The sequence below is a fragment of the Theropithecus gelada genome, chromosome 6, assembly GCF_003255815.1.
Source record: "Theropithecus gelada isolate Dixy chromosome 6, Tgel_1.0, whole genome shotgun sequence".
Classification (NCBI taxonomy): Eukaryota; Metazoa; Chordata; class Mammalia; order Primates; family Cercopithecidae; genus Theropithecus; species Theropithecus gelada.
Genome location: NC_037673.1, coordinates 33,859,686 through 33,880,026, shown reverse-complemented (window position 1 = coordinate 33,880,026; position 20,341 = coordinate 33,859,686). Strand labels below are relative to the sequence as shown.

The window sequence follows — 20,341 nt, the reverse complement described above, 5'->3', positions numbered from 1 at the left end:
TGAATCACAAATAACTACTTGCTATAGGGGAACCTAAAGATAAAGAGCGCAGTGCTTAAATCCTGGCTATACCATCTCTGGATTGCATGACTTTGGGCATTTACATTTCTGTTAAATGAGAAAATGATTCCATCTACCTACAAGGGTTTTGGGCAGGTCACAGGGGCTAATCCATGTAAAGTTACTTAGAGTGTTTGCTACCACATAGTAAGCTGTTGGGTTTAGGTCTTGTTATTATGACCCTGACAGAACACTGAGTGCTTTAAACACAAACAGGGGACACAAATCTGGACTCCAACAACTTTCAGACAAGCTCAGTAAATCTCACCTTCCTGTGAGGTCAGCTTCTCTTGTTGGCTTGGCCAGTCTATTTTCTAGGATTGTTAGGATGTTCAACTAAGATAAAGCATGCAAAGAGACTTTTTCAAACTTCACATAAGTATATCAACACATTATAATCATTATTCATTTAACAAACAGCTTGGGGTACTGAGTATGTGCAAAGCGCTGTACTAGATATTTGGGGACCATAAAACTGACAAATGTCCAGTCTATGTGTGCAGGAATTTACAGCCTAACAGGTGGCATAAGTCGTTTATATCATGACTCATAATCCATGATAGAACATGGTAAATGCTATAGAAACAATGTATCAGTTCAGATCTTTTAAAAAGGCACCAAGATAGGATTTGACATGTAAGAGATTCATTGGAGAAAACAGCATGAGAGATAAAGTGGAGAAAGTAGAAATAGGAAGGGAAAGTCTTCTTATCTTGATGCAAGTCAAACACCTGTGAAAGGAGAAAGGAAAGGAAAAAGGATAGGGTAGGAAGCCTCTCAGATGCAGTGAAGTTCCAAGAAAGCTTCACCCAGGCCAAATGGGAGTCCTCCAGCCAAAGTTGCTCCTTAGAGGAGTCCCAACTCTTGTAGGAACAAGCTAGCACTAATACCCCCCGTCTTGCTTAGTCACTATCAGGGAACAGCCAGGAAAAGGGTGACCTTGGCAGGAACAGGTACAGGAACAGAGTTCCTTGGCAGGAACAGGAGCAATGGATCCAGAGAGGCAGCATTCGGAGCTGTCAATCAACTGTGTTTTCTCCAGTAGATGACCCAAATGGCACATTTCCAAGGTGGCCGCAAATGGCATAATAACAATTGCTTTTAGTTTTAAAGAGGGAAGGATTGTGCCTAAATAAATGGAGAAAGGCATCATGGAGGTGATCACCCCTGAGTTCTCCCTTGAATGATAGTTAGGATTTGAATAGATATTTTTGGGGAAAAATAATTCTGACAGAAGAGCATCAACAAAGCCACAGATATAAAAGAAATATTTTAAAAACGTGAAGCATATTTGCAGAAAGTATAAGTGGTACCATAGATCATAGAGTTTGTAACTTTAGAACTAAAGTTAGGAAAGCAAATTGGAGACAGATTTTGGATGCTTTTGAATGCCAGCATAAGAACTAAAAGTTTATTAAGTAAATGATGGAGGTCCATCAAAATTAGTGGGGCAGAGGACTCATTGATGTTAACTTTTTGTTTTTTTTTTGGTTGGTTTTTTGTTTTTGATATTAATCTGGCTGCTGACTACAGGGAATAAAGAGGAGGGTGTATTTGGGTGAACAATAAGATTTCTTGGAATGGGTTGCACTGTGTGCATGGTTCATTCACTTGTACATTATTTTATTCATTCAATAGTTATTAGTTACCCCTGCCAGACCCAATGCTGAGCATCAGAAGACTGTAGTGAACACCAGAGCCCTTGTTCTACCCCATGGAGTTGTCACCTAGCAAAGCGTGCCTATGTGTTATTTTGTTTTCTTAATCAAAGTTTAATTTTTGAATAATTTTAGATTTACAAAAAAGTTGCAGATAGTCGAGAGAGTTCCTATCTATGCTTTAGCAGCTTCTCTCTTATGTTAACGTCATAGACAACCATGTACATTTGTTAAAACTAAGAAATTAACACTGCTTCAGTACTGTTAGGTAAACAGCAGACTTATTTGAATTTCTTATTACTTATTGAATTTACTTATTTTCTTATTTTCTTATTACTTATTGAATTTACTTATTACTTCACTTAGAATAATATTCTTCAATCTCATCTAGGTCACTGTGAATGCCATTAATTCCTTCCTTTTATGGCTGAGTACTATTCCATCATATATATAAAAAATACTTGCACACTCATGTTTACAGCAGCACAGTTCGCAATTGCAAAAACGTGGAACCAACCTAAATGCCCATCAAAGAGTGAATAAAAAACTGTGAGATATATATATGTGTATATATATACACACACACATATATATATGTCACAAGAATGACAATAATAAAAAAATAGATGTTGGCCTAGATGCAGTGAACAGGGGACACTTCTACACTGCTGGTGGGGATGTAAACTTGTACAACCACTATGGAAAACAGTGTAGTGATTCCGTAAAGAACTGAAAGGTATCTCATTGTGGTTTTGATTTGCATTTCTCTGATGGCCATCTCACATCAGTTAGAATGGCGATCATTAAAAAGTCAGGAAACAACAGGTGCTGGAGAGGATATGGAGAAATAGGAACACTTTTACACTGCTGGTGGGACTGTAAACTAGTTCAGCCATTGTGGAGGACAGTGTGGCATTTCCTCAAGGATCTAGAACTAGAAATGCCATTTGACCCAGCCATCCCATTACTGGGGATATACCCAAAGGATTACAAATAGTGCTCTATAAAAACACATGCACACGTATGTTTATTGTGGCACTATCCACAATAGCAAAGACTTGGAACAACCCAAATGCCCATCAATGATAGCCTGGATAAAGAAAATGTGGCACATATACACCATGGAATACTATGCAGTCATAAAAAAGGATGAGTTCATGTCCTTTGTAGGGACATGGATGAAGCTGGAAACCATCATTCTCAGCAAACTATCACAAGAACAGAAAACCAAACACTGCATGTTCTCACCTGGGAATTGAACAATGAGAACACTTGGACACAGGAAGGGGAACATCACACACCAGGGCCTGTTGTGGGGTGGGGGGAGGGGGGAGGGATAGCATTAGGAGATATACCTAATGTAAATGTCGAGTTAATGGGTGCAGCACACCAGCATGGCACATGTATACATATGTAACAAACCTGCACGTTGTGAACATGTACCCTAGAACTTAAAGTACAATAAAAAAAGAAAAAAAAAAAAAAGAACTGAAAGTAGAACTACCATTTGATCCAGCTATCCCATTCCCGGGTAATATCCTTTTTCTGATCCAATCTAGGATATCACATTACTATTTAGCTAAGTGGTTTACAAAACTAAAAACTGTAGTTTATTTTAATGGTATTTTAAGGATTTTTTTTGTCAGTAGAAAACCTCATTTTTTTGTATTCAGTTATGTATATGAATAAAAGCAATACATCTTAGCTGTTAGTTATAAAATTCTGTAAGTAGTTTTTCCTTGAGATCAAGCGCTTCCTCTAGTATTGTTTACTCTGTTCATTTGCTTAGCATTTTTCCAAAATAAATGCAAAAGTAAACTTCGACACTGCTTATGTGTGAGTTGGCAAAATGTTTGAGTATGATCTGCTGAAAGAAGGCCTCATTCTATCAACGTGACTGCCTTGGAGTTGAGTTGCCACAGCACATCAACCTACCTCTCCCCATGCCACTTAATAGGAGAATGCAGTTGAAGAGAGTAACCTATTCATCTGATTCCAACAGTAGCTCCTATTTTAGGATGAGTGCAGTGTTTTTCATAACTATAAGAACGCAAGGAGGAACTACGAGGTCATTGGGATAAAGCCTTCTTTTTATCTCCTTCACACAAGTAGAGAAAATATGAGATTTTTAGGTCTCCTAATGCCTGGACTCAACCTTCTTTCCTGACACCAGGCTGCCTGGTGGATAATACTTGTACTCCTTGCCCCTCCTTCACCAACAAACCAGAACTCTAAGATTCCTAGTTGGACTGGAGCCCTTTGTGCATTTATGCAGGACAGTCAAAGAATCATGGAATATGATAAAATTCATGCAGTCATTAAAAATATATGTTTCTGAAGGTTTAATAAAAATATATCAGGTAAAATATACATTACATACACAAAACAATCTTTATTTTGGGAGAAAACAGAGCTGTATACATAGAGGAAAAATGGAAAGGAAATAATACCAAAAATGAAAAGTCTGGATGATAGGCTCACAGGAAGCTCTAATTTTCTATTTTTAAATTCTGCAATACATCCAAAATTTCTATAGTAGATAAAAAATAAGGAAAAAAGTAATCAAATAATGTGAAAGCAAAAATTTAAAAATAATGTGGTGGTTTGGGGAACAAAACAAGATGGGGTTTTACTAAAGGTAAGTATATACATGATAACAGATAACACCCTGATAGGTTATCTGCCTCTTTGATGTCCCCTTAGATAGACTGGGACTCCCCCTCCAAGAGTTGCATAGACAGGGGTTGTCTCACCCACTCAGAGGCTACTGTGAGGATCAAATGAAATCAACTGAGTGGAAGCCTTTTGAAAGGCATGGAACTCCCACACGAGTACAAAAATAAATACAACAGATACTACGAACTTTCTAGTAGGGGCCACATAAAAAGTGTTGCAGGCTCTGAATGATTTCATTATTTGGTTTAAAAAACAAATTGAGACCAATGCAGTGGCTCCTTCCTGTAGTCCCAGCAACTCATGAGGCCGAGGTGGGAGGATGCATTGAGCCCAAGTGTTTGATGCTGCAGTGAGCTGTGATCATGCCGCTGCACACTTATCGGAGCAACAGAGTGAGACCCCACCTCTAAAAATATAAATAAATAAGCAAATAAAATAAGACAAAAAGATAAAGTAAGAATAAAGCACAGAGTAACACATCTTACTCTCAAAGCCATGGATTCGCACTTCTCTTCCAAATGTGTGCCCTGGGAGGTCTCCAGTCAAGCAAAAGAAGTCTGCACGTTTCCAGGGTCAGGGCCAAGGCTGCAGGGCTGTTATTGCTTGCCAAAGACATTGCTTTCCAAAATAAGGGTGGCTGTGTAATTTAAGAACAAATTTTTCTTTTTTTAATGGCAAGAGGGCTGAATTATTTCACGAGTTTAAACCAGATCTCATAAAATCTATCTCCAATTCCTCTATGCCATCAGTTGCTCCCTTTAACATTTAAATAGTCTCCTTTTGAGGGCACATTGGTGAAGTTTTCTTTCTCCCTGATAGACTCTGTACCTTTTTCGCTTGTAAGTTCATCACCACCCAGTCTACAGCTGACAGTGGTGCAAAATAAATGCAGTAAAACAACTCCCAAGGTTTCAGAATGATTAAAAGGGTTTTACAAGGGAATTGATGAGTCAGGAATAATATGCCAGCTGAGTTTTTATTCTGAGTTACAATATACAAAGGGGCTTTGAATATTTACACTCCCAGCTTTTACAGAAATACTAGGCACATTTCGAAAGCTCATATTTATTTTTAGAAGAAAGGACAAATTAGGCTAACAATGAAGCAGGCCGAAAACTATGTATAAGTCAGAAGCATATATTAATATTTAGAATGAGGGTGAATACTTGTTGGCCAGATTCACTTTCTCAGTTTTGCATTTTTGGAAAGAGAGGAAGGAAAGTGAAGACAAACCATTTAGTTGGAGGCATGAAAACTAGGCTGTTGTTTCTTGGGCTATGTTGTTAGCTGCTTCTTTCTGTGGTTGAGGAAAGAGTAGTAATTCTGAACTTCATTTCTGTTATAATCATTTATTTTTACAGGTACCATATTCTACTTGCAGAAAAATGTTATTTTCCTTCAATCCAGGGAAATGTCTGTAGTGTTTAACACTTATTATCAGAAAATGACTATAGTTATGGTCAGTGGGCTAGATACTGCAAGACTGATGAATTTGAAAAAATCAACTTACACAACAAAACTAAAATGGGTGAATATAATTTTCCACAACAAAGAAGTAAAATGCATGATTGTATAAGGTTAAGAAGTATAAAAAATATGCTGTTACAGTTAAAATAGAAAATCTCAGTAGACTGTCTTATAAACTAGCCAGTACTCAATGTCATGATTCAGAATAAATAAAAATATGACAAGAAAGACCCATTACCAAATCTCGTCTGATGTTTATGGTCTCAGTGTCTTCAGGGAAGCTAATCACTTAACGTTCCCAAGGTTTCTTTCTTCTCTTATATGACAAGATGCTAAAGGCTGTTATTATTCTTGGTATTTCAAAACAATTGCATCAATAGTTTAAAGTTTCTCATTCTCTCAATGTTTCTGAAACCAAAAAAACTATAGCTTCTGGTTTTAACCTAATTTAAATCTAAATTAAATAATCAGGGGCCTATATATTCATTTTTTACATATATGTGTGTGGGATGGGCCTTCCTAAAGTCAATGGAAAAATCAAATGAGAAGATAAAACTTAAGAAGAATAAACTTTACTTCTTAATATAAGCTCCATTGAGTTCATTGCTTTCTTTTGTAAGCAATGATACCAGGCATTTAGCCCATCCCTAAAGAACTGGGGGTCCTGGAGATTTAGCCATATCAATGCAGTCTTTTTTACATTATTAACTGAAAAACCATGGGTGCCCTTCATAGATTTTTTAAGATTATGAAACAAAAGTCAGAAGGAGCTAAATCAGGACTGTAGGGTTGATGCCTAAAGATATTCCATCAAAACTATCACAACATTGCTCTTGTTTGATGAGAGGAATGAGCAGGAGCATTGTTATGGTGGACAAAGACTTTCTGGTGAAGCTTTTATGGGTGTTTTTCTGCTAAAGCTTTGGCTAACTTTCTCAAGACACTCTCATAGTAAGTAGATATTATCAATCTTTGGCCTTCCAGAAAGTCAACAAGCAAAATGCCTGAGCATCCCCAAAAAACTGTTGTCATGGTCTTTTCTCTTGACCTGTCTGCTTTTGCTTTGACTGGACCATTTCTATCTCTTGGTAGCCATTGCTTTGATTGTGCTTTGTTTTCAGGATCATACTGGTAAAGCCATGTTTCATCTCCTGTTACAACCTTTTTGAAGAAATGTTTCAGGATCTTGATCCTACATGTTTAAAATTTTCATTGAAAGCTCTGCTCTTGTCTGAAGTTGATCTGGGCACAATACTTTTGGTACTCATTGAGTGGAAGGTTTGCTGAACCTTAACTTTTCAGTCACAATTATGTAAACTGAACCAACTGAGATGTCTATGGTATTGACTATTGTTTCTGCCAGTAATTGTCAGTCCTTTTCAATTAGGGCATAAACAAGATTAACTTTTTTATTTGCAAATTGATGTGGATGGTCTGCCCCTGAGGACTTCATCTTTAACACCATCTGGTTCCTTCCTAAAATGAGTTATCCATTTGTAAACTGCTGATTTCTTTGGGACATTGTCTTCATAAACTTAAAAAAAAAATGTGATTTCACCATTCTTCCACCAAAGCTTCACCATAAGTGATGTTTATTCCAGCTTCAATTTTGGTAGAATTCACGTGGCTCTGTTAGGGGCTGTTTTCAAACTGATGTCTTATCCTTCTTCGTGCCTCAAACTAAATCTTCTTCAGACATACTATAGCAAGTTAGTATGAGTTTATTTTGCTTCAAAAAATTTTTTGAAATCCATACATAATTTTTTTCATAGTATGCATTTTCTGTTAACATATTGAAGACCCCTCGTGTGTGTGTGTGTGTGTGCGTGTGTGTGTGTATAAATATATATATTTGAGTTCTACATTGTTCTTACTTCTAACTCAATTAGGGCTCATTAACACGTTTCTGCTATCATTAGAATCCAGAGAAATAACCCGGGTGGAGACAGCTGGCTAAGAACAGGGAGCTGACTGGCTCTCTATATTAATGCTCTAGTAAATAAAAAATTTTCACAAACTTAGCTGCTTAAAACAACATCAGTTTATTATCTCACAGTTCCATAGATCAGAGGCCTGGGTGAGCTGCACTAGGTTTTCTGCACAAGGTCTTACAAGTGTGAAGTCAAAGTGTTAGCAGAGCTGTATTCTCATTTGGAAGCTCAGTGGGAGAAGCCTGCCTCTAAGCACATTCAGGATGTTGGCAGAATGCAGTTCCCTGTGGTTTTAGGACTGAGGTCCCTGCTTTCTTGTGGACTGTTGGCCTGGAGTTGTTCTCAGCCCCTAAATGTCACTCTCAGGTCCTTTTCATGTGGCTTCCTCCACCTTCAAGGCAGGCATTTCTTATGCTTTGAGTTGCTCTGACTTTCCCTTCTACTACCAACTGGAGAAAATTCTGTACTTTTCAAGGGATCATGGGATTTTGTTAGGATCACCCAGATAATCTCTCTTTCAATTAACTTAAGGTCAGCTGACTAGTTACCTTAATTATTAATATATCTGCAAATCCCTTTGCCATGTAACAGCACATAATCACAGAGATGACATTAGGGGACCAAGATCATGACAGACATCTTGGATTTGCCTACTGTGCTCTCATAGTTAAGAGACCCAAGAATTATAATCATCTAAGAGCTGGCTTATGACTGTGAGCTTTGTCCTTGTGCAGCAGTTCTGTCATTCAGAGATAGGATGCTCAATGTCTCCTACACCTTGGCCTGAAGCTAGCGTCATTCTCATTCTCTTTGCCCTTGGGTCCAAAGCCTCATTCTGGGCCTGAAACTGCTAAGCCATCACTCACGGTTAACAGAATACCTCCTGTGAGTCTACTCCAGGGAAACCTAGTTCCATGTCCAGGAAAAGTGACATTTCATGTGATGGCTGACTGACAAATACATAATATGGCTGTGCGCTCTGGCTCCCTTAGCTGGCTGAGTTTCTGCAGTGAAGGTCACACCTCTGTTTCATGTTTTATTTCAGACTTACAGGGAAATGACATTAAAGTCACTGCTGAGAGCACTGGTGAGCATGCCTTCTCACTACCGCTACCTTTGCATCAGCCACCTCATTGGATGGACGGCCTTCCTGTCCAACATGCTCTTCTTCACAGATTTCATGGGCCAGGTAATGAACGTGTCTGTGCACACACTCACTGTTACACATCATTTACTCCATTAATACCTGTTGAGGTTCTTCTGGGTTATCCTCTAAGATTGGCACAGTAAGAATGTAGGAAAGAGTACCATCAAGAAGCTGGCTTACAGACAGGTCTAGAAACATGCCACTATACCCTGGACAACTAGAGGACACTACGAAGCCTGCCAGTATTTAATCAAATGCAACAAATAGGGCAAATTGATGTAAGCTGTACCAATCATGGCAGGCTTCAAGAAGGAGGGGCAGGGCTCAGGCTGGGCATGGTGGATCATGCCTGTAATCTCAGTACTTTCGGAGTCCAAGGTGGAAGAATCATTTGAGGTCAGGAGTTCAAGCATGCAGTGACCTATGATTGTGCCGCTGTACTCCATTGTGAGTAACAGAGCAAGACCCTGTCTCTTAAAAAATAAAATATAATAATAAATACAAATAAAAAAGTGCAGTATGGTCTGGGCCTTGAAGGGTTAGTAGGAGTTAGAGGAGTATGAGAGAGGGAGAAAACATTCCAAGCAGGAACAGGAATGGCCCATGTGGAGGTGAGTCAGAAGCCGATTGACTGTAGCAGAAGATGAGTGGTGGGATTACCTAAGTAAGGTGGGACCAGCTGTCAGATGGAAGGAGGAATGTTAAGGATGCGAGAGAGCATTGCTGAGACCTGATGCAGCAAGCATTAGATTTCTGATAGGTCCTTGAATGAAGATGTGATAGGATGGAAGGGGCGACTTGGTCATGGCAGCATCAGCTCTGTACTCTAGAAAGGGTCCCTCAGGCAGGGACATTTGCTCCCCAGGGGTGGAGAAGCAGAGTGCATGAGAATGGGTTCTTACTACATTGCATTTGTACCTCAACTGCCTCCAACCTCTCTTTCAGATTGTGTACGGTGGGGATCCCTATAGTGCACACAACTCCACAGAGTTTCTCATCTACGAAAGAGGAGTCGAGGTTGGATGTTGGGGCTTGTGCATCAACTCCGTGTTTTCCTCACTTTATTCTTGTAAGTCTCTCTCTCTCCTAAGGATGTCTTCTAAAAGTTTCTGGTCTAGCACAACTTGGATTTGATATTTCTATGTGTATTCTCTACTGTTTAAAATACCAGATTCTTAATAAATCTATGGACGTCAGGGAAAACTATTACCTTAGAAAGGACCATAGGAAGCATCCTTTCATCATCATGAATTCTAGGTGTCATTTTCCTCACTGATTACTTTGCACTTGGAATCAGTGGGTTCCTGATCAAGTTTCTCTGGGAAATAAAAGGGAATCTTTACAAGATGAAGTGTTGGATGGATGAGTCCCAGCAGGTTCATGTTCTACTGGAGCAAGATCGTTGGTGGCTTTTCATAGACAGGCATATTAGATTTGTAGACGACACAGAAGAGAAGCGATGTTAACATGACAGGTGACAAAGTCAGCATGCAAATGACCTTAGCTCAGATGTGTAGCTGGGTAGGTTATAGGAGCACCACACCAGGATTGAGGACATCTGGCTTTCCTTCCCAGGTGCCAGCTTTTCTGAGCCTCTTAACCTCCACTCACCTAAGTTGCAGCTATAAAGACACTGAACAAAGGGATTTCTGCTACTGTCTTTGCATAAGTCCAAGTGGCTGGGCTACAACTCCATGGCATCTCATAGGCTGCATTGTACTTGTTACTGTGTGTGGATATCTCCAAGTTCTGTATACATTGAATTAAGTGAAAAGTCTGGCCTGAAAAACATATGCAGTTTTCCTAATTATAAAGAGCTCTTCTTCTGCAAGATTGTAAGAATAACTGACCCCCAACTCAGGGCTCTGGGCTTTGGACAGGTCCAGGGGACAGCAGGGATATGGCCTGGGTGAAGGAAGTGAGAAGAGATGGGGAGAATCCCTGTTACCATTCTCGGGGGGACTCATTCTGTCACCGTCAGCCTGCTTCTTGTGGGGAGAAAGGGCGGATGTATGTGAAGGCCCCTTCCCCTTCCGTTTACCCAACCATAGCACAGCAGGAAACCTGCCTCAAGATCTCTTAAACAGTGAGCACAATTGGGAAAAGGGGACCTCATATAAACATGCAAGAAGTTGATGAGCCCAATAATCACATAACCACAACCTTCATTATGTTAAAATTTATGATACTCAAATAGTAGTGCTTAAAGCTTACATTTATTTAGCAAACTCTTTTTTTCCTCTTGGAGTATGCAAACTAAGAAAAATTCCAGGAGGAAGATTTCAAGCACTTAAAATAGAATGAAAGAATGCTAGACTAAAAGGGTTTGGTAAATTTTCCATCTTAAGTCCTTCATGATTTCAAGGACTGAGGGGACTATTTACTACTACCCTCATTCTTTTTTTTTTTTTTTTTGGTCTGTTTTTCTTCTTTTTTTAAGACAAAGTCTTACTCTGCCACCTGGGCTGGAGTGTATGGCGTGATCATGGCTCACTGCAGCCTCAACCTTCTGGGCTCAAGCAAGTCCCAGTCCTCTGAGTACCCAGGACCACAAGCACATGCCACTGTGCCTGGCTTATTAACTTAATTTTTTTTTTTTTTTTTTTTGGAGAGACAAGGTCTCCCTACATTGCCCAGGCTAGTCTAGATATCCTGGACTCAAGTGATCCTCCACCTCAGCCTCCCAAAGTGCTGGGATTACAGGCATGAGGCACTACATCCAGCCCTACCTTCATCTTTGTAATTTTTTTTTTGACACACAAAAAAATGTGTCAATCTAAACTTCTTTTTCCTCAAGGAATCCCTACTAGATTACATTCCATCAGTCTTGTCTACATAAATTTTATGCCATTTGAAACTTTAAAGCATGTTATTTTTAGGTCACTTCTAGTTAAAAGGCTTTCTAGTTACAAAAGAAATTATTAGTTGAATAGTTTTCCAGAGTTGTATTAATGTATAAATCTATTGGATCCCTACCATTGTAAATTCAAATCAACATTTTATTTATAAAATACCAGCCAACTCTGCTCAAGGATTTTAGGGGCTCTCCATACCCAAAGGATAAAGTCAAATTCCTGAGCTTTTCAGAGTTCGGCCTAGTTCATACTTTGCCCTCTTTCATTCCCATGTCAATTAACTACCGTCAGTGACCCACTATGCAGACTTTCTCATTTCTGTGTATTTGCTGCTGCTTTTAGTTTCTTCTACCTGAACTGCTCTTCCTACTTCCCCAACTAGACAACTTCTAATAATGGTTTTAAACCCAACTTAAATATTACTTCCTCGGTGAAATCATTCAAGTTTTCTTCTCCCTGCACCTCAACCCACTCTGGGCAGAATCAATCCTTTCCTCTCTTTCCAGAGCTCATGATATTACCCTCTATTTTGGACTCATCACATAACATCAGGAGCAGATTCAGTTTCTATCCATGTGGAGGTTGGCAGGACAATCTGGCTGCTAAGGTGGAGAAAGATGATAGGGACTTGTTTCCAAGCTCCTTTTGTAGACAGTAGGTACACGTATACCAATTAGAGTAACAGCACTAGGTACTAAGACATGGCCAATTGTTCATACCATAATATACATTACTAGTCATAGCTGGTGCTTAAATCTATAATTTTCCCCCAGTCCTGAAGACAGGCATTGTGTGATGATATGACTACCACTGGGTATCAGAACCATCAGAGGGCAATGCAAGCTTGGCCCTGAAGTTCATTGAATTATCTTTGTGAATAAAGTATTATTTGCCAGACTTTCAGTCTTTGTATTGAAGTTATTTATGTTTCCAAGTACCTCTTTATCCTACTTTGCCTTCTCCTCTGCTGGCATACACACTTGGATAAGAGCATTTCCCTAATGGGTGTTGATGGTATCTTTTAGGTATTGAGACACCTTAGATTACATTTTCTATATAAATATAATTCTTAAGCAAGCAGAAACTTATCTAGCTTTATTCTCATTTTTTTATTCTCAACCTTAACAACAGTCCTCCAGGCGTGGTAGAAGTTTAATAGAGGAAGCAATGTTGCCCACTTGTCATTTTCAGAGCTTTGTCTTCAATCAATGTGAGACAGTGTTTAGTTTCATAGTTGATTCGAATGTACTGCAAACAAGGTTGCTTGTCTACAAGCTGTAAGTCCAATAATTATATGAATAGATATGGAAAGTTTCATTCTTGAATAGCCACATTTCAAGTATCTGTTATTTATCCCCTGATTCTTGTGTTCCAGGAGAATGGCGCAGGGGAGAGATGAGGACTGTGTGAATTAAAAACAACCGATTAAGAAAGGAAGATAAAAGCAATTTAGGGATTTTTCTTGCCATTGTGGAAAACCTTATAAAATGTTTTAAAGCAGAATTTTTCATTTTTAAAAATTAGCTCTACCACTATACTGATACAAGCAAGCCAAGCTGACCTGCTAGAAAAGAAATCCAGTTAAGAGTCAGCTATCTCCAGCTCAGCCTGTCTTTGTTGCAATAGCCATAGCCACATTAATTGCATGCTTTCTACATGCTAGGCATTAGGCTGGGTGATTTCATTGGACACTTCATCTCACTTGATCCTGGCAACAACTCCAAAAGATGGTTTTATTATTCCCAGTTTTCAGATGAGGAAGCTGGGGTTTTGAGAAGTCAAGGAACTTGCTTATGAAGAGTTAGGGAGCCAGCAATGAGGAAATGCTGGGTGCTGTGGGAGCCCCTTACCAGCCTGGGAAGGATTGACAAGTCAGGGAAAGTGTCTTCAGATAATTGCACATCCTTTACCTCCTTCTCAGGTGTGCAGAGTCCATTCAGGTGGGGGCTTAGATCATTCTGTAAATTTTGGTTGTTTCAATTTTCCCCAACCTGACGTTGGGTCATAGGGCCAAGATAGGCCTGTGTTATTATTTTGGTCCTATGGGGCCACAGCTCAACTGATTCAGAATAACCCACACTTTTCTTGCAGCCCCAGGTTCCCATAGTTAGGTCAGCTTTTCTACCACCTTTCTGACTTCTTTTTGCTATCCAGCTGTCTGCTAAACAGTGCCAGACTCTTCTTTGTAGAAAAAAAAATCAGCCTAGCAAGGCAATTTCAAGCTGTCCTTTATGCAAAGGTCTTTAAAATGGTTCCAAAAGCCAGCTGTTTTCAACCCACAGATAAGGGGATTCTTTTGTTCCTGGCTCAGTATCAAGGGACGTCCAAAAAAGTGAATCTTCAGAATAAAGGATTGTCTGAAATTGTTAAATGTTGTGAGGCACTGCCAGCTGTAATTTCTCCCTCTCTTCTTCCCACAGACTTTCAGAAATTTTTGGTATCTTACATTGGATTAAAGGGTCTTTACTTCACGGGATATTTGCTGTTTGGCCTGGGGACAGGATTTATTGGGCTCTTCCCCAATGTCTACTCCACGCTGGTCCTGTGCAGCCTGTTTGGTGTGATGTCCAGCACCCTGTACACCGTGCCCTTTAACCTCATTACTGAGTACCACCGCGAGGAAGAAAAGGAGGTGTGCTGTCATTGAACCTCTGCCTTGGGTAACATCCAGACTCATCTGAAGGCTGGGGAGGATTTGGTAGCAATGTGTAGAGCAGAGCTGGAAAATAAGGGTTCTTGAAACGGCAGCAGTCAAAAGCCCAACCAACTGCAATCATGATCTGGTACAGGCATGCCCAGGACAGCCCAGCTCTCTGATTCTTACTCTCAATCCCTGCTCACTTAGGGAGCTGTAGGGCAAGGAGTGTTACTCCCATTTTTCTGATTAGAAAAAGAAGGCTTGGTGAGGTGGGGAAACTAGCCCACAATTACACAGAGACAAAAAAGAGGGACCCAGGTCTTCTATAACCACTTCATAGGTCTCCCTGGTGCACCTGCAGCATTTCTGGATACCCACAATAAGGGTCTCCCTACCTGCAGAGGTGCATGGTAGAATTTCTCGGCATTATTTGTTGAGGGTAGGAAAGTCCTAGGCAATGGAGTCCAGATTTTAGTAAGTCAGACCCCATGTGCGAGAAGGAAAGCTGGAATCATGGGTGGTAATCCCCACTTTGCTGCCCTGAGTGGAACCTGCGCCGTTTAAACCTTGGAACTCAACTAGTGAACAAGCACCTAAGCAATGCCTATAACAGAGTTGGTATTTCCACCCTAAAATTACCACCTCTTCTTATCAAAATTGCAACTCTCTTCCCATGAAAATAGGCTTATAGTTCCTTAACTGGAGCAATGATATAAAAGCTACAGAGATAACTCCAAGTTTAATCCAGCTCAGCATGAAACTGCAAAAACACTGAACACATAAACATGAGACTATAATTCTGACCATGTTTTTCATCATTTGATCTGGCAGCAGGGCAGAGCCACACCAGGAGTAAAAACATTTCAAAAAAGAGTTGTGGCTTTCCTCATCCCCTGGCAAACATTGTCACCAAGGTTTTAGTGCATGACAGGAATGTTGCTGCTAATGGGATAGTTATCATAAAAAACTGTCCCTCCAAGGAGAGTGTTACATGGTACTGGAGGAAGAAAACCTATGCTTCAAGCTCAGAGACACCTGGATTCAAATCCTGCCTCTTTCACTTGGAAGCTGCGTTACACTGGAGATGTTATTTATTTGTTTATTAGGTAGCACTTAGAATGAGTTCATTTTTAAGTGAGATAATATATTCACAATGATATGCAAAAGTGCACACTGCGTGCTCCCTTTACCATTTACTATCTCCCTCCAACCCCAACGTGTTACCACTCTTACTAGGTTTTTTGTTAATCTTTCCAGCATTTTAAAATAAAAACCAAGCAAATGTAAATCTGTTTTCTTATTTTCCTTTCTTATTCGAAGATGAGAGTTTTTCAGCATAATGCTTTTTTTTGCCTAATAGTGTAGGAAATCATCATTTAAGCTCGCAGATCCTCAGTTTCCTCATGAGGCCAATGGAAAGAATGTTATTTACCTTAGAGAAAAGCAAACAAGATAGTGGATGCGCTTAGTGTGGTGCCCCCTAGCACCTGACAAAGACTCAAAATATGATAGCTAGTATTATAATTGTTACCATGGGGGGAATGATAATAACATGTGCATCTACGGAGGTGTTGAGGTTGAAATAAAGTAACAAGTAAAAAAAAAACCCAGGCCCAGCACATAAGAGATATGCCACAAATGACAAAGTTATCAACCAGTTCAGACCAAATATCAAATATTAACCAAACATTATATTAATCAAGTAGCAACCATATTTTAAAAGATTGAAATGCCTTTTAAAGTTGCTTCTCTTAAGGACATCAGCAATTCAACATCCTTCTTAAAATCTTTGAATTTTTAACACTAAGAAAGGAAAAGAATAATATATTTATTAAGTATCCACTACATTGTATTGATTATGGCCCACCACTTGTTTTTGTACAGTCTGTGAGCTAAGAATTGCTTTTAATTGTTTTAATGATTGAAAAACCTTTCAAAAGAAGCTTAATATCTTGTAACAAGTGAAAATTACTTGAAATCAAATGCTAATACCCATCAGTATTCAGTTCAGTTCCACATCACCAATTCATGAAAATTGCATAAAATCAAATGCTAATAGCCATCAATATTCAGTTCAGTTCCACATCACCAATTCATGAAAATTCCCTGAAATCAAATGCTAATAATGTCCATTAATCTATATTGGAAAGGCAACTCAGCTCCACATTGCCCCTGCTTTTGCACTACAAGAGTAGAGTTGAGTAGTTACTACCAGGGCTGTATAATCCACAAAGCGAAAGGTATTTACTATCTGGTTGGTCACAGAAAAGTTTTGCTGACTTGTGCCCTTAAATGACAGTTCTTTGTAGGTCAAATGGTGTTTCTGTGCTTCCTCTGCAGAGGCAGCAGGCTCCAGGAGGGCATCCAGACAACAGCGTGAGAGGGAAGGGCATGGACTGCGCCACCCTCACCTGCATGGTGCAGCTGGCTCAGATCCTAGTCGGAGGTGGCCTGGGCTTTCTGGTCAACACAGCCGGGAGCGTCGTCATTGTGGCGATCACAGCATCTGCGGTGGCACTGATAGGCTGTTGCTTTGTGGCTCTCTTTGTTAGATACGTGAATTAGGTCAATAAAGAGACAATGACCCTAACCTCAGACACAGAGAAGCACATGGCAGGAAGTTAACATTTTCTGCAGCTCTGAATCTTAGGGTCTGCCCATTGGACGCCCAGTATTGTGATTTCAGCCATAGAATCTGCCCACCTCTCACTTTAAACCAATCCTCTGCACAACAGTCCCCATATTTCAGGCAACGTTTGTCTGGACTATGCCTCCATGCATTGGCGGCAAGGGGTAAGTGTGGGTGGTAGCGCCTATACATGCCTTTCTCATTGCGTCTCAGTGCAGGGGTAGGGGAGAGGCAGGAGCTGCTTTTCACAGGGCATTGCAGGTCTTTCTGAGACCTGAGAAGCAGACAAATTCCACATATGATGCTTGGATGTGTTCTATGAAGTGATTTGATTTTTTTTTTAGCCAAGGATTCATATATATTGGGGAGTCATATATTTCATCAAATTCACAGATATTCAAAATATTGTTAGTTATCTATTCTCTGATATTAATTTATTCATATTTAATTTGCTCATGATTAATTCCTATTACTTTATGATACCCCTGACAAGTCTACTCAACATCCATGCTGGAGGATTCATCGCTTTAAAGTAGTTAATTTCATTGACACAGTAAAAGTATTTCTCTCTAGTCTGCACCTTTGTTTTGTCCTCTGGATTTGATATAAAAGTCTTTCAAAAAACAGCCCCCTGTTTCTCCTATGATCTTCTCTTCTCCAAGCTAAGCAGTTTTTCTCTAATCATACCCCTTCGACTGCTTTCCCCATGATGAGGTTTTCAGCAGCCTTGAGAGGCAGCATGGTTTAATAAAAATCATGTTTTGGAATCAGCTGGTTTTGAATCCTGGCTTTGCCACTCAGCAGCAAACTATGTAATCTCCCCAAGGCACACTTGCTCATCTATACATTTGGGATAAGAATTGCTATCTCAGAGAGTTGTGATGATTAATAATACATAACATTGGTTCAGGCTTGGTGGCTCATACCTGTAATCCCAGCACTTTAGGAGATCGAGGCAGGGGAATCCCTTGAGGCCAGGAGTTTGAGACCAGCCTGGGAAACATAGGGAGACCCTCTCTCTACAAAAAATATTTTAAAAATTAGCTGGGCATGGTGGTGCATGCCTATAGTCCCAACTTTTGGGGAAGGTGAAGCGGGAGAATTGCTTGAGCCTGGGTGATCGAGGCTGTAGTGAGCTGTGATTGTGTCACTACACTCCACCCTGGGAGACAAAGTGAGTTTTGGTCTCAAAACAAACAGACAAACAAACATCAAAACACAAACCATGACATTTATGGAGTCTTTACCACTATTCTAAATGTTTTAACGTTAACACAGCAATTGTGGGTATAAATGTACTAGTATAAATGTACTAGTATAATACAGGAGAACCTGACTGGGAAGCAGAAAATGAGAAGGGCTCCTTATCCAGGCTCCTGCAGAGTGTCTGTCCCATTCTCTCCAGATCGCTGGTGCTTTCCAGACCCAACTAGGCTGTCTTCTCTGGCTTGAGCATGCTCTTTTACTTATCACCCTCCAAGCCTTGCTCCCTTCTCATTTTTTGCTTCCCAATCAAGTCCTCCTGTATTATATTAGTACATTCACTCCCAAATGAAATAATCTCATTCTTTTTATAGAATATATACAAAACTACCACTTCTTCTTACTCCACCCTCCCATCCTCCCGCCATCATCCATCCTGGAGAAATAAGTTCACGATTCACTTAGGCCATCAGGGAAAACGCCTGCTCCCAACCCCATAGTGTTGGATGAGGATAAGTAAATGCTCAGGGAACCTCACGGCACATAGCTCTTAGCATTAGGAAAGAAACAGTGACAAGCCACCTCTCTTACTTTCCCTACTTGTACTTGGCCTCTGCAAGGTTTAGAAATGGAATCCTCTCCGGGGTTCGGTGTTTATTTCCTGCCCATTTCTCCAGAAACTGTTCTGATGTGTGAAGATTTGAAATGAATAGAAGGGCCAGCTGGAAAGGTGATCCATAGCTGAGGGCCATCTTATTGAACCCCCAAGAAGTCAAATGTAGTCATCCCTAACCAACCACAGGGCATACATGCACGTGCGCACACACACACACACACACACACACACAAATATGCAAATACTCATTGAACTCAGCTCCCTTGAGGTTTGAATGAGTAAATGTAATCCAATTTTCAAAGCCTTTAACCACATTTGGGAATCTAAGTATTTGTTCTCAGTATACCAATGACATATTCTTTCTGGCAAAAGAAATTTCCTTTCCCCAGACAAATAAAACTAGTACAAGGACGTATACTCTCAACAGAAATCCTGGGAAATCCTGCAAGAGAAGAGAATACCTACTACTTTGTTTCCTGCTTCTGATGTTCCCAACCAAGCATCTGACATTCCAACATTAAAGCTTTTAGTCACCACATTTTATTAGCGTTGAATATCCTCTCTGCCTCCGAACCCACCACTGCCATTCTGCCTAAACTATGCCCATATATCTAGACCTATCTCAAATATTATTTTGACCAGAAAGTCTGATCTCCCAGCAGGATCAACGTTTCCTTCCTTTGTCTTTCTTTTTTTCAGCCTTACTTTGACATTCAGCTCATCATTCCCTGTCTTATCTTGCTTGTGCTCACGGCTGTCTGTCCTTTTACATGTGGAAGTCAGAAACATGTCTGGTTCATGCATATCACCTCAACACCCTGCACAGGGGCTGGCACACAACAGCCACTCGAAAACTAATTGCTGATTACAATTGATCTGACCATTTCCTTGGTGACCCTTTTGTCCTTGTGGTAGATCAAAGTCATGATCTATGATCCCTCCTGCCATGTTCTCAGAAGCCCCGTGTTTGAGATTTGGACAAAGTGACCCTTTTTATAGAGGTTATTTTTTTTTCTATTCCTCCAGCTCCTTCTCTTCTGTTTTTCTAGTGCTCTTAGTGGCAGATGCACATACTTCAACACCCTTTCCTAAGAATTCTGAGCTACCCACATATTATTCTATTGTTAAAATTGAAATGGCAATTTGCTTTGATAAGAATCTCTCATTAACAGTCTATTATCCGTGTTATAGAAGGATCTCCTACTATGCAAATGTTAGTTTTTTCCCGTGTTTACTTTTTCATGTATTTTGTATTTGGGGGACTTTTGTGGAACTTACATTTCAGTCTTTGTTAGCCCAATTGCTATTCAATGTCTATATCAATAAATGTTCTTCCCAAAGGGTGAAAAAGAAAATGGACTACTTCAAAACAAACACACCGTTCAGTTTTCTAAATGAGCTGACTTCACAAGACTGCTCAGAATCCAGACTGGCACCTTCTGCTTTTGTGAGAAACCATGA

At 39.9% G+C, this 20,341-nt stretch overlaps 1 protein-coding gene across 2 annotated transcripts in view; it reads left to right on the top strand.

Moving 5' to 3' along the window:
* SLC45A2 (solute carrier family 45 member 2) overlaps positions 1-17,029 on the top strand; it is a 39,242-nt gene extending 22,213 nt beyond the window's left edge. Inside the window, exons 4-7 of one of the 2 annotated variants that reach the window (XM_025388261.1) lie at positions 8,838-8,981; positions 9,885-10,008; positions 14,215-14,426; positions 16,773-17,029. In XM_025388261.1, the coding sequence (XP_025244046.1) occupies positions 8,838-8,981; positions 9,885-10,008; positions 14,215-14,426; positions 16,773-16,997 (705 nt within the window). In that variant the 3' untranslated portion in view covers positions 16,998-17,029. Of the gene's footprint in view, positions 1-8,837; positions 8,982-9,884; positions 10,154-14,214; positions 14,427-16,772 lie in introns of those variants that run through there. The other variant, XM_025388262.1, reaches the window with a different exon arrangement.
* The last annotated feature ends 3,312 nt before the right edge of the window (positions 17,030-20,341 follow it).